The sequence below is a fragment of the Chlorella variabilis genome (assembly GCF_000147415.1).
Source record: "Chlorella variabilis unplaced genomic scaffold CHLNCscaffold_6, whole genome shotgun sequence".
NCBI classification, from domain to species: Eukaryota; Viridiplantae; Chlorophyta; class Trebouxiophyceae; order Chlorellales; family Chlorellaceae; genus Chlorella; species Chlorella variabilis.
This window is the reverse complement of record NW_005435082.1, coordinates 525485-536235: the sequence shown is the minus strand read 5'-3', so window position 1 is coordinate 536235 and position 10751 is coordinate 525485. Positions and strand designations below refer to the sequence as shown.

Below are 10751 nucleotides of genomic sequence, written 5' to 3'. Positions count from 1 at the left end.
GGCGCGGTCCCTTCCTCACAAGATGAGGCCTGCCAAGGAGCCCTGTTCTCATTCTCACACGGACGCCTGACGCCGGTACCGCCGGCGTACCGCCCGCCAAGCCTCACCTCCAGCTCCGTCGTCTGCCGCACCATCCAGTTCATGAGGCCCGTGAGGTTGAGGGCGGAGGTGAGGGCGAGGCCGGCGAGGCCCGCGTTGCGCGGCGCCGCCACCGCCACCAGCACCGCCGCGCCAAATACCACAGAGATGCCCAGCAGCTCCAGGCGCACAGACAGCCAGCGGTTGATGCACTGCGGGCGGGCAGCGCGGGCAGGCGGGCGGGCAGGTGAAAGGTCACCGGGAGTGAGGGCAGCCGAGTGTTCAAGTCCGCTGGGAAGCTGGACACACCGCGGAGAGGTGCCGCCAGCGCTGGCAGTGCTGTCTCAGGCGCCGGCGCAGTGCCAGCCAGGCGCCGCCCTTGAGCTCGCCCACCTGCGCGGGCCAGTAGGCGCGGTTGCTCTCATCCATCAGCCGCGAGTTGCGCGCCTCAAAGGCCTCCTGCTGGCGGAAGGCGCGCACGGTGGCCAGGCCCTGCAGTACCACATTATGCAAGGGTATCCCGGAGTGGGCATGCCTCACCAAGCCCTCTGTATGGACACCTGCTCCCTTCACAACTGCCCCTGATGATGAGTCCCGGTCGTGATCAACTGGGCAACTTCTTTTGTCTAGCTGGAGGGATGCCATGCACCAGGGCACCAGAGCCAGCGCACCTGCAGCGTCTCCCCAAAGTGCCCAAAGATGGGGGACAGGGCCAGGCTGTCGAGGCGCTTGATCTCGCGGGAGGAGCGAATGTAGCGGGTCTGCAGGCGGTGGTAGGGTAGGGAGCAGGGTAGGGCGGTGGGGTGTGCGTCACGGTGTGGAGCGCCGGGACTACAGAAGAGGTCTGTGCTGCAAGCTTGCTCTTGCTGACATCAGAATGTACGCCCACACAAGGCAGGTAGGACGGCGCTAGCAGCGCTGGCGCCACGCTGCCCAAGCCTGCTGCAGGCTGCCTGGTAGCTGCCTGCGCCTGCACTGCTTGCCTGGATGAAGTAATAAGAGAGGGAGAGGGGGAAGATGGCTGCCAGGATACCGGGCGACACCGCCACCACCACCACCAGCGACCACAGCACGCTGCAGCAGGCGGAACAACAGCGCCCGATGCTTTATTTGGTCCTCGCTGTCGGTGAGAAAGCACAGTGCCTTCTTGTGAGCGCAGGGCATCGCTGCGATGCATTCACATGTGTACACAGCAACAGGGGCAGGCTGCGGGGGCTGCAGGGGCGTGCTTGCCTGACGGAGCAATTCAGGAAGGACTGGACGCTTCCTTGCAGCGCCACATCCACCGCCTCTGTGGGATTGGCGGAGCAGGACAGGAGTTGGATGTGAGGGGCCCAGGGGTTGGCCAAGGAAGGTCCAGCAAGGAAGGTCGGCATGGGGAAGCTGTGCCCGTCCATCTCCCCAGCATCACGCTGGCATCCAGGGAGTGGTAACCTGCCACCATGCCACGCATCATATGCAGCCGCACCGACGACACACCCGTGTCCTTTGTGAAGCGGTTGAGCAGGCGGCCGGTGGGCTGGCTGTCGAAGAAGCCCATGGGCAGGCGCACCACGCAGGACAGCAGCCGCTCCTGGTGGCGGGGCGCAGATGTAAAGCACAACAAGCAATATCAAAGCAGGCTTGGCACAGGCTGAGCAGCAGGGTGCGACTGTGCTACCTGATGCCCAGGCAACCGACCGACAGAACCAGCAGCTCCAGCCGCGTGCCTTGGCACCAGCCCCGCTCCCTCCCTCCGCCCCCGGGCTGCACCTCCTGCGCCTCACCTGCAGCACACGGGCAGCGCTGACGCTGCCCAGCACCAGCATGACTGCCTTGACGATCTGCAGGGGGTGGCAAGGTCTCGACAGGTGAGGATGGGTTGGATGCTGGGAGGCAGGAGGGAGGGCAGGCTGTCATCCACCACAGGGGGTAGCTGCCAATGCCATCAATGATAGGTAGGCAGGCAGGCAGGCAGCCAGGCAGCCAGGCACCTGGAAGGCCAGCGAGGAGAAGCCCAGCCCAAAGTACAGCATCATGTAGAAGGTGGTGTTGAGGCCCTGGGGCGGGTCGGCCGCCGCGGCGGCCGCCGTCGCCTCGCTCCACACCGACAGCCACCAGTTCTGGCCGCTGCACGCGCGGGAGGGGGCAGCAGGCGCAAGGCCCGCAGCATGAGGCCGGCTGTCCAAACGCCCCAGAAGGAGAGGAGCGTGCCGGTTCAGGTGCGCAGCATGCTGTTGCTCCGGGAGTGCCCGGGAGTGCTACTGCCCAGCCTTCCGCGTCCAAGCGTATGCACACTCACGCCTGCAGGCCGCGCTCCGTGATGCCCAGCGTCAGCACCACGATGGGGATCAGGAAGAAGGGGCTCCACGACCTGCGGCATGGCAGGGAACACGGCGCACGGCACATAAATCCTTTAGGATTCTGGTGTGGGCGCGGCAGGGGACGCAGACTTCCGCAGCCACCCAAAAGCCAACCATGGAGCCACAGGCACCCCCCCTGCTAGCCCCTGCCGCCTTGCCTGAAGTATGCGCCGTACACGGCGCGGTCCACCCGCCCCACAGCCCGCTCCTCGGCCTTGGTGAGCTTGCCGCTGGCAGGTGTAGCAGGGCGGCCTGGCGGCTGGGGCGGTGCGATCAGGTCCTTGCGGGTGGGGGCCATGACGGGAACAGGCTTGGGCACGTACTGCAGGCAATACAAAGTGGTAACCATGCAGTTCACAGCGGTACAGCCATGCCCGGCATACAATGCACTGGTAAATGCAGAAGCAGCACCGCACCTTGAACTGGCTGCTGCCATTAGGGGAGTGGACCGCCACCGTCCCGTCTTGCCCTGTCTCTCCTTCCAGCTGGCTGCTGCCCTCTGCTGGGCCTCCTGCAGGCGCGCTGCCTGGCCCTGCGCTGCTGCCAGCATCGGCAGGCGCGTCCAGAAGCGGCACGTCTGTGAACACAGCCCCGCTTTCCACTGCCCCACACAGGCTGGCGCTGGCTTCTGCTGCAGCAGATGCCTCGGCCCCCTGCTCGGCCTGCTGCTCCCGCACTTGCAGCTCGATGGCACTATCCCTCGTGCTGCCCTCACGCAGCACCGCCGGGGCGCTGCTGCCGTTAGCCCGGCGAACCTCGTGCTCCTCTGCAGCCCAACATCCAGCCAAACCCACTTCAGTCTTCTGCGCCTTATGGTCGCTCAACCACAGCTGCTAAGCAGAGTCCTGGAGCAGACTGGCGCATCCCTCTGTGCGCCAGCTGCAGGCACATGGCAAGGCAGCCAGCCAGCCACGCACCTGCGCTGTCTCCCTCGCCGTCCGCCGCGCCCTCGCCTTCGCCCTCGGCGCTGTGCTGGAACTGGTGGAAGTCGACGCCTCGAGCCACCAGCTCCTGGTAGCTGCCCTGCTCCGCCAGGCGGCCGTCCCGCAGTACCAGCACCCGGTCGGCAGCTGGCAGGTACTGCAGCTGGTGGGTGACCAATACCCGCGTGGCCTGCAGTACAATGGTGACGCACCAGTACGCCAATCGCCCCTGGAGCCACTTTCCGCAGGTTCAAGCGGCCGAGGGCAATGCCATGCCCGACCAGTAACGTGCCCTGATGTGCATGCCACGGTGCGAAGCGTGGCCGCATCCCCACCTGGACCAGCAGGCCGCAGATGCAGCGGTCGAAGAGGTGGCGGCCGACATGGGCATCCACAGCAGACAGCGGGTCGTCCAGCAGGTACACATCTGCGGTACGTGAGGCATTCAGGGACAGTCGGAGGAACAATTTGCTGTGGATTCACGGCATGTCAGGACTGGATTTCATCAACTGGCCAACAGGGCATCTAGACGATGGAAGAACCACAGCTGCAGCCCTCCGAAACAGCAGGCATGCAGGAAGCCACTGGCACCCACCCGCGGAGGCGTAGCAGGCTCGAGCCAACGCAACGCGGTGCCTCTGCCCGCCGCTCAGGTTCACGCCCTTCTCCCCAATCTCAGTCTCGTCCCCTGCAGCTCAGCAGCGCACGTCAGCACCACTCCATGAGGCCGGCATATCAGGCTATCAACACAGTGGCAGGCGCAAAGGCGAATACTGCAAGCATTGCCCAGCAGCCACACTGTCCCGCATACCATACGAATCAATCCACGCCCATCACCGCCCCTCCAATCACGCTCTACCAACCGCCCCGCCTCACCCGCCGCGAGCATTTCGAGGTCCGGCCGCAGAGCGCAGGCCTCCAGCACATGGCGGTACCTGCTTTCTTCCAGCGGTGCTCCCATGAGGATATTGTCCCGTACGGTCGCATTCTGTATCCAGGGATCCTGCTGCGTGTACGCCACGGTGCCACGCACCATCACGGTACCACCCACCGCCACCACCATCTCCCCCAGCAGCGCCGCCAGCAGGCTGCTCTTGCCGGAGCCCACTGAGCCCACCACGATGACCAGAGCGCCGTGGGGCACTGCAGGGGGTTAGGCACCAGGGAGGGTGGGAGACAGGGTTCACCCCATGTCGGATGCAGGTCAACTTTCAGTTAATTGGCAAAGCAACCGGATGCCGGGGTGCACATCGTACGGGAACCTCCAGCCCAGGAGCCAGCGTCAGGCCAGACCACAGCCGGCACCGCACCACACAGGACCCTAGCCTAGGTATCTGAGAACCCTAGCCTAGGTATCCGAGAGACAAGGAGATACCCCTCCACAGACAAACCTGCCAGGCTGATGTCGCGCAGCAAAGGCTCGGCGTCGCGCTTCCAGCTGAAGCTGCCCCGCACCACCTCAATGACTGGCTGCCCCGCCAGCCCAGGAGGCTGCGGCGCCGCCTGCTGCATCTCGTCAGCCTGCAGCCACAGTCAGAAGCACACCGCATTTGAAACCTCCCCCTTCCAGACACTGTAATATTTCGTAAACAACTGGCTGCGAGCCAGGCAGCAGGCCGAGGCACTCCCCACCCGCATGAAGGTCTGTATGCGATCCAGCGCCACCTTGCCGTTGATGAGGTTCATGATCTGCGCTGAGCGGGTGGTGGGGGCGGCAGCGAATGGAGGTGGGGGAGGGCAGTATGTGGAGGCACACTGGGACCAGTTTTCCACCCCTCCCACCCACCTGCCCGGCCCACCCATACCCTGCCATCCCACTTGCCTGCTGCGGAAACATCATGACTGGGAAACGCAGCAGGTTGAAGAGAGAGAGTGCCGGGAAGGCGACGGCGGCGGTGAGCGGGTACCCCAGAGCCGAGTACGTCATGAAGGCGGCCAGGGAGATGAGGATGGGCCCGCCGCCAAACACTAGGTTGTTGACTGTGGACAGCAGGTTGGCCTTGCGGATCTCGCGAAGCTCCTGCTCCCTGCACCAGCAGCGGCAGGCACGGCAAGCAGCAGACGCGGCGGTGGCCACGTGCACGGAGACTTGGTGTTTCGAACCAGGCAGGCGGCCCCGGCATGCGCGTCGAACACTGTGCCGGCCTCGGCGATGCGTCATGCAGGAAGAGCAGGCGGGCGGCAGAGCGAGGACGGGCAGCGCAAGCCCTGGCTTGCGGCTGCTGGGCCCACCTCAGCGCGGTGATGCGCTCCACATAGGGCTGCTCCCAGGCGTACAGCTTGATGGCCTTGATTCCTGCGGCAGAGGTGGTGGCCACCAGTGCGCGGGCGATGTGAAGGTTTGTGTGTGTTGGTGTGTGTGTGTTGGTGTGTGGGGTGGGTGGGGCTGGAACCAAGTCTAGAAAGGATGACAGCTGCTCCAATCCAAGCCCCAACACAGCTGCCCTGCCCTGGGCCCCAGCGGCCACCCAAGCCACCCACCCGTGATGATCTCGGTGCAGAGCTTCACCCGGGAGTCGGTGTGTGCCACCAGGCGGCGGCGGATGGCGCCCAGCTGGCGCCCCACCAGCGCCGACAGCGGGATGAGCGCCACGCACACGCCCAGCCCCGCCAGGGCGGGCAGCAGGTGGATGACGCGCACCAGCAGGCCCATCACAACCAGGATCTGCAGGAGGAGGGGGGAGCCGGGGCAGTACTGGGATTAGTTTGGGATTAGTTTGTGTTTGCAAGGTGTGTGGATAGGCAGCACTACATGCTGCGATGGTGAGGGAGATCTCCCCCACCGCCACAGCACCAAAGCGAGGCAGTGAAGCAGGTGGCCTGACGTGCACAGCACGGTGTGACAGGTGGAAGGCCAGCAGATGGGCTCCACAAGGCAGAGGCGAGGTGCATTTGCGCAAATTTGCATGCAGGGGCAGCAGCAGCGGCCTTGCCTGGAACGGTCCCGACCTGCGGCAGCAGCGAGTGGCGAGTGAGTGAGTAGGTAGGCAGCGCACAGTGAGTGCGGCGGACTTGAAGGTCTGCCACAACCCCTAAGCAGCCGACGCAGGCAAGCAAGCTTCGACAGCGGTCGCTGTGCAGGTGCAGGTACAGGCACAGGCGGCTCCCCAGCCCAACGCACCAGATCATGTGCAGGTACTGAGGGATGGCCCACAGCTTGGCTGCACACAGCGGGGCACAGCGCGGCGCAGCTTGACACAGCTTGGAGCGGCAGCGAATATCTACGCATACCGCCCTCTGCCCACCGCATCGACAAGTCCCACGTTGGTGTGCCCCCAACCGCCCCGCCCACCTGCGTCGTTGCTCTGCAGGTTGACAATCTTGCCGGCGCCGAGCTCGCCCTTGGCGGCGGCGCTGATGCGCAGGCTCTTGCGGTACAGCATGTCCACCAGCGCAATCTGCGGTACGGTACGGGGCGGCACACGCATACAGTCGGCCAGCGGCGGGCATCCAAGCATGGCGACGGCGTGCAGGCTCCATATACACGCACACACGCACACGCGGGTCAGGGGCATCCAGACCAAGGAAAGTGGCCCCACCTTGAGGTGCAGGCAGATGCGGAAGAGCTGGTGGAAGTACAGGTTGACTGTGATGGTCTCCACCACGCTCGCCCCCGCCAGCGCAGACGCCAGGCCCAGGCCCACCCAGGCTGTGGCAGGGAGCAGAGGGGCAGCGGAGTGGGTGGCTGATGGGCGGCGCCCGGGGTGTAGCGTGGAGGGGGCGGAAGGGGTGTGGCATCTTGGGGTTTAGGGTTAACATCGGTGCGGGGCAGGCGTGTATGGGTGGGCAGCAAGCGGAAGCGTGCGTCCTCACCTGAGCCGCCCGCCTGCAGGTGCTTGAGCAGGACCTCCAGCAGGAAGGGGCCCAGGAACATCACACAATCGTGAGCCAGCTTCACCACCCCGGCTGCACCCACGAGTCGCCAGGCAGGGCACGAGGTGGCAGTTAGGCAAACAGGGCACGAGGTGGGGACTGGACACTGTCAGGAGGGAATGGGCGCCGCCCTGCTAACGGCGCTGCCCTGCCTGCCCATGCTGCCGAATCCCTCTCACCAATGATGAACTTGCGGCCGTGCGCCCGCCACATGGCTCGCCACACCACCCCCTGCAGAGCAAGCCAGCAACAGCAATGGAGGGCACTGGATGTGCTGCAGCAAACACCGTCCAAAAGCAGGCAGGCAGCCAGCCAGCTACACGTCTCTTATACATGTCCTGCGCAGGCTGGCATGCCAGCCAGCCGTCCAGACCGCCAGGCAAGCAGGCAGGCAGGCAGGCGCGCAAGCAGGCCGGCAGCAGCGCAGCCCAGCAGCAACCCAAATGCGCCGCACCTCGGCCGCGCTGAGGTGCCAGAGGAAGGAGTCGGCGACGGGGTGGGCTGCGTCGCAGGGCGCCACATCCCATAGGTCTTGCTGGTTCAGGGTTTTGCGGTATCCCAGGTGGATGAGGCCGCCCACGTAAGCAAAGGAGAGGCGAGACAGGAGGCCCGCAGCCTCCTCGGGGCACCAGCGGCCTGCGGGCACCAGTGGCAGGGGAGGGAGGACGACGCTCGGTGCAGGCGCCTCTCTGGGCAGCGGGCAGGGCCTGCGCCCCGCATGCCACAGGGCCCAAGGCATGCGCGAGCGCCCAGGCCGCCCTGCGTGCCTGCCGGCGACGCAGGCGCACGGCCGCGCACCTGCCGGCCGGCGCCAGCTGCCGGCTGCTTTGCTGCTGCCGTCGCCTGGCGCTGCGGCGGCGTCGATGTCTGGCCCCTCCTCCTCCTCGACAAGGCGGTGGAAGCGATACTGCTGCTGCCCCCCGGGCCGCATCCACGCCGGAAGGCGGCTCTTCAGCCTGCAACACCAGTAGCAGAGCAAGCAGCCTTGAGGAGGCCGGAGGAGCTGCTCCTGGTCATATGCATCACACCTCAGCGGCTGGCGCAAAGAGAGAGCCAGCCAAATCCCGAGGCGGGATGCAGCGGCGGCGGCGGGCTAGCCCGGGCCCAGAGCGGCGGCTCACCGGGCCCACCAGCTGTGCTGCAGCTGGCGCTGCTCCGCCTCCAGCAGCACAGTGATGTCCTCAAACTCCTCAGACTCATCTATCTCCAGGGCCACCGCCCCGCGGCCACGCGCCGGCTCCGGCATTGAGCTTGGCTCGGTTATGCGCGCCGCCACTACCGCTGCCGCCGCCACCTACCACCCGGCCACCACCGTCGCCAGGGCCCAACGGCGGCCAAGGGGCGTCCAGCAGGTGTGCAGCAACCGAGGAGCGGGGGAGGCAGGCTGTGTGAGGCAGGGCTTGGAGGGGAGGGAGAGAGGCTGCCTCCCAGGTGCTGTAAACTCTTCGGCAGTCAAACAGGGATCGATACAACGGCAAAGTGATGAAATAGATGACCAAAGAGGCGGTGCTGGAATTGTCGTGCCACCTGTACCTGGCCCCTGCCCCGTTGTTGTCGCTATCCTTCGTGCGGGCAGCAATTCTGACTCCCATCGCTGGCACGCAGCTTTTATCACGCAGGGAGTCTCTCCATCGGGCCTGATTGCTGGTTTGCTTTGGCAAGAGGAGCGCAGGCAGAGCGGGAGAGCACAGGAGATGTCGGATCATCATCAGCAAGATGACGACGCCCCCATGGAGGAGGCCCACGCTGCCAACGGCGGGGACATGGTGAGGGGCGCATGCTTGCAAACTCGTGCTGGCCATCTCTGTGCATCGCAGAATGCCAATTGGCAGACTGAATTCATTGCAATCGACGTTGCAGAGCCGCTCCCGCTCCCCCGGCGGCGGCGGCAGCGGTGGCGGCGAGGCGGGACGACGCAGCCCGAGCAGGGAGCGCCGCAGGAGCAGGAGCAGAAGCAAGAGCAAAAGCAGGAGCCCGCGACGCCGTAGCAGGAGCAGGAGCCGGCAGCGCCGCCCCAGCCCCAGGCGCAGCAGAAGCCCCGTCAGGCGCAGGGCAGCCAGCAGGAGCCCCGTCAGGCGCAGGGCAGCTAGCAGGAGCCGCTCCCGCGATGCGCCCAGGCAAGCACTGGCGCTGCTGCCGGATGCCTGTGGCAGGCGCAGGCTGGTGCTGTGTGCAAACGTTGCCTGGTCTGATTGCTGCACCTGCCGCCATGCTGCTGCAGGCGGCGCAGCCCCTCTCGGGATCGCTACCGCCGCTCACGCAGCCGCTCGCGCGACCGCTACAGCCGGCGCGACTCGCCACCACGCAGGCACGCTTGTCTGCTCCCGCCCTGCTCCGCCCATAATGCTGCCATTTCATGTTCTGATGCTGCGTAGCACACAATATTGCACGGCACAGCACAGCTTTCCGTGCCGGCATGCCGGCTGGCCCGTGGGGGACTCCTTTCGTCCACATTCCCAGCATTTCCGCGCCGCCCTCCAAACACACGGCCCGCCTGCCCCGTGTCCGCACCCTGCAGGCGGTCGCCCCCGGCACGCGGCACGCAGCTTTTCATCGCGGGCATACCATTCATGATGACCGAGCGGGATGTGGTGGACAAGTTCGATCGGTATGGCCCCGTCCGGGAAGTGCGCATCGTGCGCCACCCGGCCACCGGGGAGTCGCGCGGTGAGCGGCGCCGCGGGAGCATGCCCGCGCTGCAGGCTGCTGTGGCGATATCAATGCCACCACTATGGCGACAGCGTTCTGGGAGTGCGGCTGCCAGGGCATGTAGTTGGCATGCATGAGGTCATATTAGGTGGCATCAACAGCCAGCAAGCCTGGCATGCGCATGTGCGCAATGCATCCTCTTGGATCACCATGCTGACGGGCCACCCTCCCTCCCATGCGCCCATGGCCATGCAGGCTTTGGATTTGTGGCCATGGAGTCCGTGGAGGCTGCGGATCGCGCGGTGCGCAAGCTAGATGGCACCGATTGGAATGGGCGCCGGCTGCTGGTAGAGGTGGCCAAGAACCCACGATGAGCAGCTGTCAGGGGGCGGTCTGTCGTGGATGCATTGCGCATGCATTTTCCGTGCCCATTGCTCTTACCGCACCACCATGGTCCACAACCTGCACTACTGGACATGTCTGCCCGCTCACACATGTGTACACTGTGTACACTGAACGCACGATGTGCTGTCAGCTGGCCTGTGCTGCTTGTTGCTCTACTGCTTCTCTCCTGTCACATGCGTTGTTCGGACCACAATGTCTATGCTGAAGCTTGTTCTTGCTGAAAACAGACTGTAAGCCCACACATGTGTACAAGCATGCAAGTCCACGTGGCATTCGTTAGTTCCCACCGTCCGCGGATGTGCCAGGCTGCTGCATGCGCATACTTTACTGTGTTGTCTGTCTGTCTGTCTGTCTGTACAGAGTCGAGACATGTCTCTTGCTTATGTGGGCTTACAGTCTGGTTTTCAGCAAGAACAAGCTTGCAGCACAGACTTTGTCGTTCGGACAGAGCAATGTGAAAGGCTTGCTTTGCTTTTTGTGT

The 10751-nt window shown here is 65.1% G+C and overlaps 2 protein-coding genes across 2 annotated transcripts in view; one reads left to right on the top strand and one right to left on the bottom strand.

Moving 5' to 3' along the window:
- CHLNCDRAFT_143584 (hypothetical protein) overlaps positions 1 to 8462 on the bottom strand; it is a gene marked incomplete at both ends in the record, with an annotated part of 11661 nt that extends 3199 nt beyond the window's left edge. Inside the window, 26 exons of the mRNA XM_005849022.1 lie at positions 108 to 290; positions 472 to 570; positions 750 to 839; positions 1547 to 1651; positions 1845 to 1901; positions 2052 to 2187; positions 2360 to 2431; positions 2597 to 2742; positions 2837 to 3186; positions 3338 to 3533; positions 3679 to 3770; positions 3939 to 4031; positions 4220 to 4486; positions 4735 to 4864; positions 4976 to 5037; positions 5162 to 5370; positions 5576 to 5639; positions 5825 to 6008; positions 6356 to 6504; positions 6636 to 6741; positions 6883 to 6992; positions 7157 to 7249; positions 7396 to 7447; positions 7671 to 7852; positions 8015 to 8172; positions 8338 to 8462. Coding sequence (XP_005849084.1) covers positions 108 to 290; positions 472 to 570; positions 750 to 839; positions 1547 to 1651; positions 1845 to 1901; positions 2052 to 2187; positions 2360 to 2431; positions 2597 to 2742; positions 2837 to 3186; positions 3338 to 3533; positions 3679 to 3770; positions 3939 to 4031; positions 4220 to 4486; positions 4735 to 4864; positions 4976 to 5037; positions 5162 to 5370; positions 5576 to 5639; positions 5825 to 6008; positions 6356 to 6504; positions 6636 to 6741; positions 6883 to 6992; positions 7157 to 7249; positions 7396 to 7447; positions 7671 to 7852; positions 8015 to 8172; positions 8338 to 8462 — 3510 coding nt within the window. The remainder of the gene's footprint in view (positions 1 to 107; positions 291 to 471; positions 571 to 749; positions 840 to 1546; positions 1652 to 1844; positions 1902 to 2051; positions 2188 to 2359; positions 2432 to 2596; positions 2743 to 2836; positions 3187 to 3337; positions 3534 to 3678; positions 3771 to 3938; positions 4032 to 4219; positions 4487 to 4734; positions 4865 to 4975; positions 5038 to 5161; positions 5371 to 5575; positions 5640 to 5824; positions 6009 to 6355; positions 6505 to 6635; positions 6742 to 6882; positions 6993 to 7156; positions 7250 to 7395; positions 7448 to 7670; positions 7853 to 8014; positions 8173 to 8337) is intronic.
- Positions 8463 to 8932: 470 nt separating this feature from the next.
- Positions 8933 to 10239, top strand: CHLNCDRAFT_51257 (hypothetical protein; the record flags this gene model as incomplete). Its single annotated transcript, XM_005849222.1, has 3 exons — positions 8933 to 8982; positions 9735 to 9883; positions 10121 to 10239. 3 exons carry the CDS (start codon positions 8933 to 8935, stop codon positions 10237 to 10239), a joined length of 318 nt encoding a protein of 105 aa, XP_005849284.1.
- Between the last annotated feature and the right edge of the window lie 512 nt (positions 10240 to 10751).